The sequence below is a fragment of the Malus sylvestris genome, chromosome 10, assembly GCF_916048215.2.
Source record: "Malus sylvestris chromosome 10, drMalSylv7.2, whole genome shotgun sequence".
Taxonomy (NCBI): domain Eukaryota; kingdom Viridiplantae; phylum Streptophyta; class Magnoliopsida; order Rosales; family Rosaceae; genus Malus; species Malus sylvestris.
In genome coordinates, this window is record NC_062269.1 from 37,277,802 (window position 1) to 37,297,213 (window position 19,412).

General features: G+C 34.4%; 1 protein-coding gene and 1 long non-coding RNA gene across 2 annotated transcripts; both read right to left on the reverse strand.

The window, feature by feature from the left end:
• Positions 1 to 9,859: 9,859 nt before the first annotated feature.
• LOC126585568 (WRKY transcription factor 71-like) lies at positions 9,860 to 12,242 on the reverse strand. The gene is made up of 3 exons (XM_050250009.1): positions 11,679 to 12,242; positions 11,326 to 11,472; positions 9,860 to 10,832 (listed from the first exon to the last, which is right to left on the reverse strand). The coding sequence occupies exons 1-3, from the start codon at positions 12,104 to 12,106 to the stop codon at positions 10,424 to 10,426; spliced, it is 984 nt and encodes a 327-aa protein (XP_050105966.1). The 5' UTR covers positions 12,107 to 12,242; the 3' UTR covers positions 9,860 to 10,423.
• A 1,768-nt stretch (positions 12,243 to 14,010) lies between these two features.
• LOC126585581 (uncharacterized) lies at positions 14,011 to 14,798 on the reverse strand. Its single transcript, XR_007610593.1, has 2 exons — positions 14,765 to 14,798; positions 14,011 to 14,727 (listed from the first exon to the last, which is right to left on the reverse strand). It is a non-coding gene; the product is annotated as an uncharacterized LOC126585581 (long non-coding RNA).
• Positions 14,799 to 19,412: the final 4,614 nt, after the last annotated feature.

Genomic DNA, 19,412 nt, shown 5'->3' on the forward strand with positions numbered 1-19,412 from the left:
ACGTCTGGAAATTGAATTTTCTTTTATTTTATTATAAATGTTAACTACTTTTTTTATTATTTTATATTTTTTTCTCGTCACCTGATGTGTGAATTTTATTTTAATAAATTAACTAATTTAGTAAAATTATAAATTTTCCACCTTATTTTGTTGGTGAAATTCACTTTTCGATTGATAAAAAGAGGCAAATACGAAAGGTAAATAGTATTGCTCTTGTTTTATTATATATTTTAGAATTGTTAGTATGCCTTAAAATTCTCATTTTATTGTCTTTTCCTTTATATATAGAGATTAAAACATAATTAAGTTGGTAATTTTCAAGTGATAATTGGGATTTGTTTACTATTTAGGACTAATCTAATTAAGACAATTAATTTGCATCAATAGCTACTAATGACCACATCGTTGACTAGATTTCTTAATAGAAATTTTGAACTAAACTGTATGGGGAGTAGGATTATTTCCCTTCCTATTTCTCTTTCTTCTCCTTATCTCATACTTTTTATTTTGTCTTTCTCTCTCTATAAAAAAAATTAAAATAAGATGTTAACATGGTTTAATCGTGCCCGTTCAAATAGGAGGGAAAAGAATGATAGGGAAAAACAGTGAAGAGAAAAGCATACTCTATTGTATAGAGTGGTCTCAATTTTAACAAGATATAAGTCAAATGTTGTCATTAAATTATCACACTTTGAAAGGACATTTCAAAAATTAGAAGTGTCAAGTAATTTTTGTGCTGAACTAAGAAAAGTATATGGTTTAGTGAGAAAGGTGGCATTGGAAAGGAGTGTATGGCACGACTAAAATACATTATGAATGGCGCCAATCATGGTACGCGAACAACATTGTTGATTAACTAATAATTAAGGAATTAATTAAAGGACCAATTGACCATTAAGATTGTGACTTAAGTTTGGAGGGCAGTCTACCAGCTCATTAAGCTTTGGTAATGTTTATTGATATTGAATGAGTTTAAATTTTAAGATTTGTATTTATCCACTACACATATCTCAAAATTTAAACTTATTTAACGATGATAAATAGAGTGGTGAACATCACCATCACTTGAAGTTGGTGAGCAAAAAATATATAATTATATGCATATTAAGGAACCCACCTAATCACCACCCTTAGGTAATGGTCACCATATATCACCATTAGATTATCTTAAATTTCGAGATATGGGTAGTGGATAAATACAAATTTCAAAATTTAAACTCATTCAAATGTGATAAATAGGGTAGTAATTATTACCACCACTTGAGGCTAGTGAGCAAAAATACACCCTTTTCTTTGTCCATTTTGGGTGTAGGCTTTGGGTATAATTAGCTTCCTAATGCTTTTATTACATTTTATGCTTGGATAGTTTCTGGTAATTTAATACCACAATTTTGTTGATACCTTGACCAACTTGACAAATGGGACAAATATCAATGTTTACTTACTAAGAATATGTAAAGAAAAACAAATTGCGAACTTAAAGACAGAAAAATAAAGAACGATCATTGAATCAAATGCTCTCGTGTTTGTTTAATTTACAGTTTTAAGTGTATTTAATTATGAGTTTTAGAAAGTGATCCATTTATTTTTTGATTTTTAGGTATTACTAAAGGTCGAAAAATTAGAAATCGAAATAGTTTCTTTACCTCTCATACCTATTTCTGTTAAGCAAACGTATCATTACTTTCTTTTGTAGTAGACACCTAGAATAAACTAACTTTGTTTTACGAGCACCACAATACCAATATGTACATTAGTATTGTTCAAGAAGAAAGTACTTTGTCAGATGCATAAAACTTGCCTTGTAAATCAAGCAACTAGATTTGTACTAATCAAACATTAATTAATTAAGTTTAAGGTCGCATATACTGATCTGATGTCTGTGTAGGTTTTAGTGTTAATTACAAGGTGAAGCTTGCTCCCGGCAGAGGTCCCTCTACGGATCACCTTTCTATACCAAACATTTTCTTGACGTGTTAATTAGGCGATGCATATTGCAGATCCAAGTTAAAGGCTTCAAAACGTAGACCATACACTTGGGATCCAAAATATATTAAATAAACTAATATTATCATAAAGTTTTATTAATTTATTAAATCAAGAAATTAAGACAATACTTTTTATATTAGCATCCCATAAAATATTGAATGCACCCAACATTAAAATTTAATATTAAATAACTTATTTATCCTACTATGCAATCACAATTTTGACCTTATTAGGTTAAAAATAAATAAAAAATTATATATACACTCCAAATCACTTTTAATGTATAATTTATCTTCTTCAACTATCAAAACCCCTCCAACCCTCCATTTTTTAACAAAACTTTAACCAATGAAACTACAAACATCTTGATTGAGAAAATTTAATTTTGACGAATGAAACACGAAATCGATGTTTCGGAAGCTTCACATAACGTAAGACTTCATATTATTTATTGTTTTAGTGATTTTGACGACATCGATAATTATTTAATCTTGCTTTTAATGCGGTATTCAAGCTTCTATGTTCGTATTCATCTTTTAGGGATCACATGGATTACATGAAGAATTAAATACCTAAAATTACCATCAAATATTAAAATTAGACGACATGGGTTTTAATCGTGGAATTGAAAACAACCCACATATGCTTTAAATCCCAGGCGGCATCTTTTGTCAAAATTTTAGTCGGCATTATTTGTCCAAATTAAAAGCTTTAGAAGATTTGAGAAATGTGGGGGTGTATAGAAAATATGGGGTACGTATAGAAAATGTAAGGTGTATATTAAGAATGTGGGGTGTGAGGGTATTATGGGGAAGTAAGTGCAGTGTATTAAGATAATTTTTAATTAAAAAAACAAATATGGGGTGTATTAAGTATGTGAGGTTTATTCAACAATTTGTGGGGTGTTAATATAATTTTGCATGGATGTGCATGTTATTTTTTTCATCAAAAGTTTATGTTATTATTATAAAATTTTATTCATTTATTAAATAGACTCTACATCATGTTTTATATTGGGTAATGTTAATGACATCAAAATTTTAAACCAAATTTACAAACCAAATAATGTGTCTCCAATAAAAAATAAACACGTTAACTAACGCTTAAGTAATAATCCAGTCATCAACAACCATATCATTTGGGGTTGCAAATTTTGTTTAAAAAATTTGGTCTCCCTAGCATTATCCGAAAGTGAAAACTATCCAAGTCAATGTATAGTGAAACAGAGAAGAAGAAGATGGAGGTTTTAAAAGAAAATGAAAGCTTGTACTGATATATTCTAAGTTGAACAAATTACATAAAATGAGAGAGTGTATTATGTATACTTTCCTACAAAATAACTAACTCTGCAACCTTTAACAAACTCTCCTAATAGTTTTCCTCAACTAGACCAATCTCCATCATTCAATTATAAAACCAATCTCCACCATACATCTGTATATTTTGATTTCAAAGTAGGGTGCCATAAACTAAATAAGCACAAGGTTAAAACTTAGTTAAGAGCATTCATTCAAGCACTTGAGTTTATTAATTCCGATTCTTCTTTCCCAATATCCCTTGTATATCAATTAGTGGTCCACTAATCCCAAACCATCATATACGAATGGTTTACATGGATCTATATGCTAATAGAACCTGTGAGAAAATATATGATAAAAAACAAGTTGAAGAAGTTTGTTCATTGTGGTTCAGTTTGGAAAATAGTGTTAACAATTAATGGAGGAAAACACAACCACCACGATCCTAAGGTTGAAGCCCAAGTGAATTTCACATTGGTTTAAGACCTCAAAGGCCCATTCCTTATGACTTTGCTTTCTTTGTTTGTAGCAAATCAACTCAGTGCATGCATGCACATAGAAAATTGAAGTATACCCTTCGGTTCTTCCTTATTTATATGGAAAGGGAGATGTCATCTAATCAGACAATGACCATTCGAATACTGATCACAAAATTTCGAAAATAAATATCTCTCACAGTTGTTGGACCATCCTGACATCTTGTATATATATGATCATGTTTTTCTCATATTAATGTAACTACTTTTGTCTCGTTCGTTTGATTTTTAATACGTGTGTGATATATATTTGCCTATGTTAAATTAAGTTCATTGGAAACAACATAATGGAATGGTTTGGTTTACAGATTTTACTTTAATCTTCATTTTCATAACATATAATCTAAATGCCAAATAAATAAATAAAAATTCTAACTTATTCTGTGAAGAAAGTTGATGTTCTACTATAAAACCAACTAGTAATATGACATTAGTCCAATTACTTATAAGCACATGCAATGTTCCTTATTTTCTCAATGTGGGATTTATACTCTCACCATGCACGCTCACGTGTAACAAATTTTCATGCCTAACACGTGGATAACACAAATCGGTGACGTGGATCTCGTGTGGCTGTTGGGCTTATACACGGGATAACGTGCTTTGATATCATGAAGAAAGTTAAGGTTCCACCATAAAATCAATTGACAATATAAAGAGTAGCCTAATTACTTATAAGCACATGCAAAATTCTTTTTTTCTCAATGTGGGGTTCATACTCTCATCATTATGTGAAAACATAATGGATCCCTCCATTAGAGTATGAAGGGTTGTGGTTGTTAGGTGTATAGCTAGTATTGATAAGGGGCCAATTATATGAATGTTGTAAGGAGATATAAAGCAGAAATAGAGCTCTGTGTGTATGACCACTAAGACAATACAATAGTGCAATACAATAGGGCATTACAATTGCACTCTCTATTCCCAACACCCTCCCCCCCCCCCTTCCTCATCTCATCTCCTCTCCCTCCTTTTTCTTTCTCTGTCTCTCTCTCAAACACTCATCTTCAGCATTAATCTTAACATAGTTTCACAAGCCAATAATGGTTAAAGCTGGTCCGATTCAATTAATAACATTTGACAATGCATGTGATATGATGCCACATGTCAGCATCATATCAATAGGAATTGTAACTAAATTTTGTATTAGGTAGTCGTTTAGTTAGGTGAATTGGTTACTTTTTGTATAAGATAGGAATTCTAAGTGATGAAGGATATGTTTTGTAAAAGTTGTTTCAGTCAATAAAAAGTTACTTCTTACATATGAGTAAAAGTCGAATAGGGGTCTTAACATTGGTATCGAGCTAGTACTTCGATTCTCTCGAATCCTTTCTCAGTGTATAATCCATGGAGTCTCATGTTTCCGATTTGGAATCGAAATTGATGGATTTCCATAACGAATTCAGGGCCGCGCACACCGATTTCAAAGCAACCCAAGATGTGTTTCTTCAACAGCTTCAGGCCTTGCTTGCTCGAAATGGAAATGGTTTAAGAATTTCAGGTGAATCGTTGGAAGAAACGCAATTAGATCCCAATTTTCCAACGAATCAAAACCCAAATTCAGGCCCCAATTTCCATCGTCATAATGCGACCCCAAATTCACGTCAACCATTCATCAAGATGGATTTTCCTTGATTTAGGGACGATAATGATCCCTTGGGTTGGATATATAAAGCTGAGCACAATTTCGACTTCTTCAACATCGAAGAATCCAAGAAAGTAAAAATGACATCTTTGCACATGAAGGGTGAAGCTCTGCAATGGTTTCAATGGGCGAATTGCATTACCAATTTCCCCAAATGGGAAGATTTCACGAAGGTTTTCTGTCAAGAATTTGGACCTTCAGAGTTTGAGGATTTAGCAGAGATCTTGGTGAAGTTGCAGCAGACTGAGCTTTTGAGGGATTATATTCTTGAATTTCGTCGATTGGTGAATCGTACTCGAGATATTAACCTTCCTCTACTTAAGTCTTGTTTCATTGGAGGATTGAAGCCATAACTACGACATGATGTCAAGATTCTAAAACCAACAACCGTATTGGACGCTACTGCTTATGCTCAATAGGTAGATGCTAAGTTATCAGAATTAAAGGTGCAATCTTTATCTAAACTCCCTGCACCTTCAATACTTAATCGTCAAAATCCATTTCAGAATATCACAAACACTACCGTTCTTGAATCAAAACCGAAGGTGAATAATGTGAGGAAATTAACCCCTGAAGAGGTGGAAGTCCTATTGTTATTCTCATTGATTCTGGAAGTTCCCATAATTTCATTGATTCATCCTTAGTTAAACGTTTAAGGGGACAATTCCTTCAATGCCAAAATAGCTAATGGGGTTAAGGTGACTACACAAGGTACTCTTGGTACTGTTTCCTTACAAATTCAAGACTATCAATGCATAACAGATATGTATGTTATTCCTTTTGGAGGGTGCAATGCTGTTTTAGGAGTGCAATGATTAAGAACTCTTGGTCCAGTGTTGTGGGATTTCGATAAGCTTTATATGAAGTTTATGAAAGACAATAAGACTTTTTGTATTACAAGCCTAGAACCTCATACATACCACTTACAAGATATTTTTGCCTTACAAATGGAGAAGTTGTTACAACAAGAGTCAACGGTGGGAGCATTTATTTACCACATTCAACTTGAAATGGTGGAAAAGCAACAATCTTTAGATTTAACTAAGGAACAGAAGAAGGACCTTCAGAAAATATTAGAAGAATACAATGTAGTATTCTTGACTCCTAGCAGTCTTCCTCCTCACAGAATCCATGACAAAATTCCATTGGTAGAGGGCAATAAACCATCAAGCAGCAGACCTTGTAGATATAGTCCATTGCAGAAGACTGAGATCGAGAAGTGTGTGCAGGAATTACTTGAAGCTAGGTTTATCAGAGTGAGTAATAGTCCTTATTCTTCACCAGTGATTCTTGTTCATAAAAAAGAAAGAACCTAAAGGATGTGTATAGATTATAGAGGCCTTAATTGGATCACAATCAAGGATTAGTTTCCCATTCCTCTCATAGGTGAGCTACTTGACGAACTTTGTGGTGCACATTATTTCTCTAAGTTGGATTTGAGGTCAGGTTATCACCAAATTCGGACGCATCCTGATGATATTGAAAATACTGCGTTCAGAACACATGAGGGCCATTATGATTTTTTGGTAATATGCCATTTGGCCTTACTAATGCACCAGCAATGTTTCAAAGCTTAATGAATGAAATTTTTCATCCATATCTCAGGAAGTTTATCCTCGTTTTCTTTGATGATATTCTAGTATACAGCAGGACTTGGGACTCACATTTGGAGCATCTTAGATTGTTATTTGGGATTTTACAAGCTAATACTTTGTATGTAAAAAAGTCTAAATGTGATTTTGGCCAGAGAACCATATAGTATTTAAGACATGTGGTCTCTAAGAAAGGTGTTACTACCGATCTTTCAAAACTAGAAGCTATTACCCAATGTCCAATTCCAATTTTAGTTAAAGCTTTGAGAGGATTTTTGGGTCTTACGGGATATTATAGGAAGTTCATTCCTAATTTTGGTAAGATAGTAGGTCCCTTAACTGCCTTGACTAAGAAGGCCAGCTTCAAATGGATTGAATAAGCTATTACAGCTTTCCAATAACTCCAGGAAGCTATGTTATCGCCTCTGGTTTTAGCATTACCTGACTTTAGGCAAACCTTTATCATTGAAAACGATGCTTCAGGCCATGGAATCAGAGCTCATTTGCAAAAAAATGGATGACCTATTGCGTTTACTAGTAAGGCATTGAGTCGGAGGAACCAATCTCTATCAGCTTATGAAAGAGAGATGATGACGATAGTTCATGCCATCAAGAAATAGCAATCTTGCTTGGTTGTGAGGCATTTTATAATCAAAACGGATCATCACAGCCTCAAATACTTCCTACAAAGTAAAGCTCATACACATTTTCAACAGAAATGGGTATCAAAATTGTTAGGTTTTGACTATGAAATTCAATACAAGCAAGGTTATGACAACCAAGTTGTAGATGCATTTTCCAGATTACCTTCATCTTCTGCAGAATGTTCTGAATTATTTTTGCACAATCAAGATTGCTTAGAGCACACTAAGTTCATGGCCATCTCTTATCCATACATGAGTTGGATGGATGATATTAGACGACATGTAGAATCTGATGAATGGATTGTTGCTAAAACTAAACAAGTTTTAAGCAATATGACTGATTCTGCTCCTATTGGCAACTTGAGGTTTCATGTGGACAATGGGTTCCTAAAGTATAAGAATAAGATTGTTCTTAGTCCTCACAACCAATGGAGACAAAAGATATTTAACGAACATCATAGCAGTCTAGTGGCAGGCCATACAGGTTTCCTCAAAACCTACAAGAGGCTTTCTAAAACATTCTACTAGGAAGGTATGAAGAAAGATATTAAAGATATGGTGGCTAGTTGTGCAGTGTGTCAACAACACAAATATGAAACTATTTCACCAGCTGGGTTGTTTCAACCTCTGCCAATTCTATCTCAGATTTGGTCTGACATCTCTATGGATTTTATCATTGCTCTACCACCTTGCAAAGGTAAAACGGTGACTTGGGTTGTAGTGAATATGCTATCAAAATATGCACATTTTGTAGCATTGGCTCATCCTTACACTGCGTCTTCTATGACTAATCTTTTTGTTGAGAACATCTTCAAATTACATGGCATGCCTACATCTATAATTTGTGATAAAGACCCTGTTTTCCTGAGTGGACTTTGAAAGAAGTTTTCAAATTGCAAAGGTCCTTCTTGTGTTATAGCTCTAGTTATCATCCTCAAACGGATGGATAAACAGAGGTGCTGAATAGATGTTTGGAGACCTACCTGCGCTATTTTTGCAGTCTTCAACCTATAAGATGGGCATTTTGGCTACCATGGGCCGAATGGAGTTACAATACCAACCATCACACTGCCACTAATATGATGCCTTATGAAGTGGTATATCCAAGCTCCTCCTGCAGTTCCACTTTAAGAAGCTGGTACTACTAAGTTGGAGATGGTGGACAGAAGTTTGCAGGAGAGGAATCGAGTTTTATCATTACTCAAGGCCCATTTCGAGGCAGCTCAGAATAGAATGAAGATTCAAGCTCATAAACACCGAACCGATAGGGATTTTGATGTTGGTGACTTGGTTTATCTGCGATTATACCCTATAAACACTTGTCTCTAGCTTCTCACCCTTTTAACAAGTTGCAACCTAAGTTTTATGGTCCGTTTGAGGTATTAGCAAGGGTTGGTTCAGTGGCTTATAAGTTGAAGCTACCTACTAACTCCAAACTCCACCTTGTCTTTCATGTTTCTTGCTTAAAGAAGCATTTGGGTCCTGCAATACAACCTACAATTTTTTTTTTGTCGACAATACAACCTACAATTCAACTTCCAGTAATTACAGAAGCTGGAATTCTATAGGATGTGCCTATTCCAATTTTGGAAAGGAGAATGGTTAAAACAGGAAATGCCGATGTGACTTAAGTGCTAGTTCAATGGAAAAATCACTCAAAGTATGATGTGACTTGGGAGGTGTATTCTGTGTTGAAGACCAAATTTCCAGCTGCCACAAATCTTTGAAGCCTTGCAATTAAAGGGTCATTTTAGGGGCCACAAATCTTTGAAGCCTTGCAATTAAAGGGTCATTTTAGGGGGGGGGGGGGTATTGATATGATGCCATGTGTCAGCATCATATCAATAGGAATTGTAACTAAATTCTGTTTTGGGTAGCCGTTTAGTTAGGTGAGTTAGTTACTTTCTGTATAAGATAGGAATTCTAAGTGATGAAGGATATGTTTGGTAAAAGTTGTTTCAATCAATAAAAAGTTACTTCTTACATCTGAGTGAAAGTCGAAGAGGGGTCTTAACGGCATGATCATGTGGACATGAGACATACCTATATTTTGGAGACAATAGACCCGCAGCCTACATAATACGAGAAGGAATTTGTAACAATTGCGTACTATTTGCAAACAAATTATTCAACGAGTTATAATATGCACAGAAACTAGAAGAAAATTATTATATATTAAACAAGTAAAAATCCAACACTGCTGCATGAAAGCAAGGCTGTCACGGCAAGGATCTTGCGTTACATTAATCCGTAAATAAGAAAAACCTGTTGCACCACTTGTATAATACAAGCAATTAAACATGAGGCATGCAATCCTCAATTCACATGCACAACGTTCTCGCGAACCACTATACATAAATAAACTCATCATCTTACAAATCCATTTGATTTCCTATATATGGTAGCAGTTCGAGCTAGCAAATTACCTCCAAAATGGAAGACCTAAAAGCTTACACTGCGAGATTAGAGAAAGAGTCAAACTCTCTTTGCCGATAATAAGTGCTCTATTGCCAAAGCTATCAGCAGTTCCTGCCTCACAAATATGAGTGGAATTAAAATGATTAGAAGTGAAGGGTACGTAGATATGCAACCTAGCTAGCTCACTAATTAAAAATATATGTCAAGGATGATCAATCAAGATCATGAGACTAGCTACTATATAAAATAATTAATCGTATCTACAAATTAACGAGCTAGAGATCGATCGCGAGGGAGATCATCAAGGCTCTTGTTTGAGGAACATGGAAGGAACCAAGTCCTGCAAAAGTCCATACTGATCAGCAGCTCCATGAGGCAGTTGAAACTGCTGCAGATGATAATTAGGGTTTCGTGACGATCCCTGATTAGCATTGTTACTGATCATGTATTGGGGCATTTGAAACAAGAATTCCTGAGAAAAGGCAGAGCTCGGGCCACCACCAGCCAAGGTTGAGAATGTACGCGTGGCGGGTGCTAGGTTTAGCATAGAAGGTGGGAACAATGCTGCAGCCGCATTTCCTCTAAGGGTTGCTGGAAGTGGGTGGTTGTGCTGACCTTCGTATGTCGTAATCACAGTGGATGGGTCCTCGTACGACCTCTCTACGCGTTTCTTGACCCCGCATTTTTGTGTCGTACACCGGTAGTAGCTTCTGCAATTGGCGACCGCAGTACATATATAATTAGAGAGTCGTGCTAAAATCAAACTTAGATTTTTTCTGTCAACAAATTTTTTATTTTTACTACCAAACAAATTAAGATTTGGCGGATTAATTAATCTTGCAATAATCAAATGGTTTTTTCTTGATTTAGTTTAGCTTCATTACCCATAACTCAGAATTTGCGAGATTAAGATTACTTAATATATATAGGACTAAATTTTGGGATCATATTATAACAAATTAGTGAACCTTTGGTTTTACTGATTAATAAGTCTTATGCAGGACTTTTTGGCATAATTTGATGGAGTAAGATTTAAAAAATAAATTAAATCGCTGAAAACTATAGCACGTGAATGAAACAAACTAGTCAACTTTCGAATATATTGCTTATTTTTCCTGTTTAAGGGGTTTTTTTGGTGGTTTCTTTCAAGTGCAAACAAAGAAATGAGCTAGAAATTACACATTATATATCCAAATTAATTACCTTGGATATGGGCTATTTTTCACAGCTTTCTGCCCATATTTTCTCCATCTGTATCCATCTTCTAGATGATCAACCTCACTCTTGGTCATGAAGGCAAATCGTGGCTCTCTTTGCTTTTTCTCTCCCTTCTTCTTTGCTAGTTTGCTCCTGTTGGTTATCAAATATATCAAACATGATCAGATCAGGTATATGAATATGTCATTAATTACTTAGACAGTATCCTTGTTCTTTTAAATGATACAAGCTATATGAGATAAGGGAGATTCGAACTCAAGATCTCGAATGCAAGAAAGATTGCTCTTAACTAACTGAAGCAACCTAGACAATATTATATGTATTCAATTCAAACTTACACTTTCTTAGAGCTATCTCCTCCATCTTCTGATGACCCTTTTGGCTGCCTATCTTTCTTATTCTTACCACAGTCCTCATCAGCACCAGCCTCAGCTGAAGAAGACGACATGGAAGAGTTTGGCGTCAAAGGAGTTTCCACATCACCGCCTCCGCCACCACCTGAATATCCAAGATGATTAGCAGGCTTTTGATCGCCTTCAATAGACGAAAATAGTGCTTCAGAGGTTGAAGATGACAAGCCAAAAGCCGTTGCAAGTGAATTATAGTCCATAGATCCTTTCAAACACTCTGTTAAGTTCATGTATGAAGGATTCACATCAAACCCTTGCAAATTTGGCTGGTTGTTGATGCTGACCATCCCACCATCATGATCTTCATACTGAAATAGGTCATGGTAGTAAAGGTCTTTCGGTTCCTGATCAGACATGGAAGAACAACAACAACAAAGACAGAAAGAAGAAAGAAGGGTTTTGGTTTGGAGGACTACTACTCTTTGATTCAAGACTTGAAATATCTGTCTCTCTAAATGTGGTTTGGTTTGGAAAATACATTATGATTTTATCATTATATATATAATAATGGGGGGAGAGAGAGAGAGAGAGAGAGAGAGCCTTTAAGTTTGAATGGACTTTGTTAGCTATCACTTTTATGGAGGTTGACAAAGCACCTTAAAATTGAGAAGACAAAAAAGTGCCTCCTCAAATGGAAACATTTTTAGTCCTTGCTGCTCCGTTTATTCATACGAACAAAGTAACAATATTGAAGGCATATTCCTTTACAACATTAATTGATCATACACTTATTACATCAATTAGTTTGATTAATTCTTAATTCAAGGTATCGTATAATACGATCATTATAAACAAAACATTTACTTATCTCATATCATCTAAACTACTATCTTACTTTATTAAAATATGTGACCAAACATGCCCTTGAGGATACTCCTTGCATAAAAGTTTAAGGAAAAAAAATACATTAACAGAGTAACATGTAATGAATTTAGATTTTGCTAACATAATTTCCAGATACAAATGAGTTATTTTCTTAAATTTTGACATTTCAAGATGAAAAAATGAAGTAAATTAAAATCAGTAAATCTTTTCTCATCAAACTATTAGAAATGTAATTAGAACAAATAAAATGAAATCCAACAATGTAATTTTGTTGCTCACTATAAATATCTCCAAGTAAAAAAGAAAAAGAAGTAGGGTAAATGTTTGTAACACCAATAATTGTACAAGGTTAATTTGAAATGCCTCGTTTGGATAATTTCCATGTGTGGTCAATTGTTCAAAGTTCGTGTTTGGAATATTAGGCAACACGTGGCACAAGTGGCACCGGTATTTGACCGTAGTCTAGTCGGCACCAATGGGGGCACGTGGCAGACCCCACTCAGCGTTAAAATCACGTGCTTGTCCCTGCTGATGGGAAACCCACGTCAGCCCTGAATTCTGTATCCTCTGCCTTTCTGTGACTCTTGTCGTCTCTCTCTCCTCATTGTCCTCAAAGCAATAATATAATTCATATTTATTTACTGCTAATCCTTTTTTTTTTTTCCTTCATTTTTTTGGTCTGTGTTTTCTTGAAATTCTTATGTCGTCACTGTGCTTTTGATCTCTCTCGTCAATGCAATTTTCTTGATTAATTTAGCAAATTAAACCACACTTTCTATGATTTAAGAATCGTTTGAGAATTGAGAGCTCTTTTTTCTTTTTCTTTTTCTTTTTTCCCAACTACCGTCCACTGAAAATGTTTATTTATATAAACATTCAGGTGCGTACGTAACTGGTATGGGGCCATATATACGGTTATCATGTTAGCTGGACACACGTGTATAGTCTTCTATACAACAGTGATAGATCTTGTCATCGATGTACGTATATAGTATGAAAAACCAATTAAAACCTAACACGTAAATATTTGTAGTCAAGAGAATATTTAGTAAGACCTAAAAGTTTTATATTAATAATTATTCGGTCTCCTCACATTTTTGTTGATGTTTTTGCCAATCAAGGTTTTCCTTTTCACTGGTCTTGTTTGGTGAGATTCTCCTCTTGCTTTACTTTGTTCGTATCATCTTGGTGATTGTGTAAGATTTCCACACTACCACTTTAGATAGGTTATCTTTTATTTGTCTTGTTATATCTTGTATTGGTTATTGAAGGTTTTGTTCATTACGACTATTATCATGATCAGGACTAGGTTTTATGTCCCCATTGATAGATTTTATTTTCCTTCTTACCTTATTGTCACTTCTTCTGATAGCATAGCTAGAATGGAATTAACTTTGGTTTTACCGGAAAAAAAAAAAAAAAAGTAGAAAGAGTAAAATGAGGTATAGGATTCACATTAAACTCTATCAACTGTAAGAAGAAAAACAATGTTCGTATAATGGCAAAGTTTTTCGACCGTATGTATACAAGAACTAAGCAAGTTAAAAAACCCAACTCATGCTACTGACTCTCTCTGTCCCTAAAACCCCTGACCCCTCCACGAAAAACCCTAGATCTAGCATCGTCCTCGCCACCGACCCCTTGTTCCATCTTGGGGTCGGTGCAGCCCCTCCTTCTTCTTTCCCTGCACCCCCTTGGCCTATCCTTCTGTATTTTCATATACCAGCGCCTCCCCTTCTCCACCAAATTTTGGGGTACCCAACCTTTGGCTTGGATGGCGTTTTTGCTCCTTTTCGAGGTATTATCACCTTAATTCGGAGCTAGGCACAGGTTCTCCTTTGCTTTGGCGTGTTGGGTTGTTGGTGGACCGGATCCACCCTTCTAGTTTGTTTCCATGGTGGTTCCCACGGCTGAGCCGTCGTACTTGGTCCGATCTGTGGCGATAACGTCGTTTTGGTCAGATTTGCGGCTAACCCTCCTTGTTTGACCTGTAGTTACTGCGCGTCTGCCTTTATTGTGACAAATTTATATCAGTAGTTCTCAGTGGTTTTTGTTTTTATGGTGGTCATCTAGGGGTTCTACTCTTTTTATGTCTGTGTAAATTATCTCCAGATCAAACTATCGGTCACTAGAGAATTTACCTATTTGATACCTTTTAATTGTATTTGTTGATCAATGAAATCTTATACCTCTTAATTGTATTTGTTGATCAATGAAATCTTACTATCGTTTCTTTTTCTTTTTTTCTTTTTTTTTTTTTTTAAAAAAAAAAAAGCACTAGGGAAGTTTAAGATTTTTGTACATATGAGGGATTGCTTGCTAAAACCGGTTTTTTGAACCAATAATTCAATACATTATTGTTGACGTGTATATGTGGGTAGCTAGATTTACATTGGGAGACATAACATCCAAGATGTCTAACCAAAAAAAGAAAAAAACCTCTTAGCTAGTCTTCCTCAAAACCAAACTGTTGTCAACTTGTCAACCACATCGTAGCAATGCACAAAATAACACTTACTTTGAAATATTTTTCGAACGAACTTACTTTTAAATGTTGAATACAGATAAAAGAGGATTAAAATATTGAAGAAACAAAATAAAGAATTATTTGGGCTAAAACGTGTATATACACGTGGATAAACCTGTCATAGTTAACACCAACTTAAGTTGAGGTTATTGGCAGATACGAGAGTATTAGTTAAACGGCAGCAGCTCCATGCATTAGTGGTGAGTTGGTAGTTGCCGCTTGATGGGCACAGAAGCACCCCACCACGATAGAGATCAATTAGAATGCTCTTTGAACTGTGTCTGGTTTGAGGAGCCCCCTAATATCCTTTTAGATGTTCTGTTAGCGGATAATAGGTTGTAAGTGTGCTGGTGCGTTTTTCTCACGGCTTTTTGTATTGTTTATGTTTTGCCCTTCTGTGATCAATATATGCTGCAGCTTTCCAAAAAAAAAAAAATGCTCTTTGAACTACTTGAAGCAATGTGCAAAATCTATTGCATGTTTAAGCTTAATTAGGTGTTTATCTTGAATAACGGTATATATAAACCATATAAATGTGGGAAAGGAAAAAAGAGCAAAGGTTACATATATATCACCGCCTACTTTATGTGAAGGAAGAAAGATGCAAAATTACAAACACATTTGAACTTTTACATAGTCAACAAAATTAAACTTTTGTGGCTGGCAAACATCATAAGCCAATTGAAATTATGAGAGAGAGACCAATTCAATCCAATTAACTTTGTGAGATTTGGTCAAACTTGGAAAATTCAAGGGCAACATAGTTACTATGCTTGAGAGTGACATTGGATCCCTTTGTTAATTTCATGGTTTTTTTTTTTTTTTTTTTTTTTTTTTTGCAAGTTGATGTGTTGTCTAAAGGAGCAATATTACATTATGACTCTAGACATTTCATGCATAATGCATGCAACTAAATAATTAACTTAATTAGTAACTACTACTACAACAATAACAAAGTTTTATTTTACCAAGTCGGGTTGGTAGTATGAATTGAAAGTACTTCATGTCTTTTCTTAAAGTATCTTTTCAAGTCTTCTTCTATCTCTTTTCCTCTAAACATCTGTCTCATAATTTAATTAGTAATACCAAATAAAATTAGATTAAACTGAATTTTCGTTCATATTCTGCACCATTAATTTAGCACCCAAACCCTTAAATCGAGCTATCCATTACTCATGTTATGAAACGTGTTAGCTAGTCCCTACTTAAAAAAAGAAGATGACGAATAGTCTCTACTTAAAAAAAGAAGATAACGAATAAACACACATGACGTGCACAAGGACTACTGGTGCGTCATGACTATATCATCATGTTTATAACGAAAAACTATGAAGGTAATTTGGAAGATTAATGTCGAATAAGAAGGGTAATTATCTTGTGTATTTTGACTAGATAAATTAATCAAAAGGTACTATAGATACATGAATTACGGAGAGAGAGTACATAGTTTAGGCTAGTTAAATAAAATAAAAGTGTAAATCAATCCGATCGATGGGTTGGGGCGGTTGCTTAAGAGGGATGACTTTTAATGGAAAAAAGAGACTAAAAGAAGAAAAGCATGAGATTGTTGACCTATTTTTAATTAGTTGCGTCCACAATAAGTGACATAAATTAGGGACTTTGGCATTGGTAATGGAAGTCCCTATCGATGTAGTAGAGGGCAGGTTTTTTGTTAGGTGTGCACACTGAAAAAAAAAGAATCTTTAGGATGTGGACACATTTGGGTTAATTTGCACCGAAACCTCTAATTAAAGGCACCAAGCAGCATCGATCCAACCTATGCTTTAGTTGTCATCTGCCTAATCACTTCTCATTAGTGGTAAACTATCTTATCCCTACATACACAATAGAACTTTTTGAGTGACATTTATCTATCACGTTGTCTGCTATATATGGAGGTGTGGGTTGTGCAAGTTACTCATATTAATCACGTATTAATAAGGTAATATTCTCTCATTTGTGAATAATCTAGTTCAGAATGAGCAAAAGCTATTGCCCCTATACTCATTATGTTTTCTATTTTGAATCGTACTTATCAACTATATTGTGCACAATGGATTTGTGCACTAGATAAAATTACTAACTTATATTAATAAAATAACGGTATCTCATATGTGAACAAACTACACAAGTACGATTAAGAGATATTGTCCATACTCTAGGCTCTAAAAGACGCTAGGCGCTAGTCGAGAGGTGGGTTGGGGCCTAGCGGCTAGGTCCACGGACTAAGAGGATTTAAGTAATACTTTAAAAAATACATAATTGTATCGAAATACATAAATTATAAAGTATTAAAGAATATTGAAAACATGGGGAAAAACATATAATGATTGTTCATCCAAGTATTCAACAAGTTTCTTTCATTTTGTTGACAAAAAAATTGCAAAATCAAAGTTATCGATTTTCTGTCTAAGTGAGAGTCGCGACCTAGGCATGTTAGACAGGTGTCTAGGTGCACTTTCTTAATTTTCAAATGCCTAAAGACTAATCGAGGTAATGACCAGCCGCCTAGTGCGTAGATGAGGCCTAGACGAGGATTTTTAGAACAGTGCCCTTACTCCCATGTTTGCTACCCTTGAAGTTGTCCAACATTTTATTGATTTTTTTACTTTTGCATGGCTTCTTAGCCAAGGTACGTGACAGCTAAAAGCCTAAAACATATACAGGTAAGGTTAGATGCAGCTTGGTGCCTTCGGGTTTAGGGTTTACGGTTCTTCTTTTTCTCTTTTTAATGTCTTATCAAATAATGTGATATATCATGTTGTCTTGTTGCTAATTTAAACCACAAATTGCACTAATATATAGTATCTTCATCAACTGTTACTTAAGACTGAGTCACTGACGAAAGTTTCGATATTAATATATATCAAAGTTTGATTATTAGTGAAAAGAAAATGTTAGGGTTGTTGTATCAGCCGTGGTTAATTACACCAAGGTAGTAGTAGGGACAACACCCTTCAGTTGGAAGACCAGCTGAATGAATATTTATACACACACAGACACACACACTCATATATACATATACATACATACATACATACATACATATATATATTAGTATGAGTAATCTATATACGTGGAATCAGAAGTAGATAACACAGCCATACATTAATCAAGGGATCAGAATTCCAGTTCATCAAGATAGCTGTGTGTGCCTAACTTTTCTGCTCAATAATTGATATAGTTAAGAGGGCCTATAAACGGACAACAATGCATATGTACTTATTGCTTTGCGTATGGTCGTAAAATTATAAGGGGGAACTCCAAGACATGAATCAGCATGCATGCTAACTTGTAGGAATGAAAGTTAACAAGTTTAAGTTATCTGCACCTATATGTAGATTAATATATATCACAAGTTTCACTGTTATCCAAATTATATGTACACCAAGCAATCCCACATTTGTATATATCATACACATAATACATTAGACCTTTTTTTGGTTAATATGCACCCAGGGCCGATCCTGAGATTTGGAGGCCCTGTGCGAGACTCAAACGGAAATCCTTACAAGGTCTAAATTTTGGTTGCTATATTTTTTTTATATTTTATATTTTGTGTGTGTATAAATTGATATAAACGCAAAAGAAAATAAATAAAAAAGAAGTATGTTTTGGTGGCTATATATCTGCATTTATGTTTATGAGTTCGAAACCCCTTACTTTTTAAATACAAAAAACATGGTGTGGTGGCTATATACATAACATATCACCGTACATATATCATAATCAGAACAACTCATGCTCTTTATTATGAACTAGTTAAACAAATCACTGGTTATGATATTGTAGCATCTTATAATGAACTCTTAGTTCTTTTATTGCATTTTTTCTCACTCCCTAAAGTGAGGATGATTCTAACCTCCACTCGGTTGATTGTCGTTAGATTAGTTAAAATTCGAGATTCGTGTCTTAAATCAATTAAACCAAATTAATTTAACAGTAATCAATAGGGGATGAGCATCACCTGCTCACCTTCCACTTTAGTGTTGTGAACAAAGTTGTATTTTATATATATATATATATATATATATATATATATATATGACTAAATGGTCTTTAAATAGAATGAAAATTAGATGATCTTTAAAAGTTGACCAAAGAATAAACGAATGACATGTATTTGATTAAATGATATCATATATGGAAATGGGGGTTTTAAAGATTATATCTTCAAACTTTTAAGGATTTTAATTAATTATGATATTCCTAATAATAAATTTATCATCAAAAGTTATCTTTTATAATGATAGAAATTAAACTATGAATATTAAATAGAAAAGAAAAAAATAATGTAGTTCAAAAAAGGC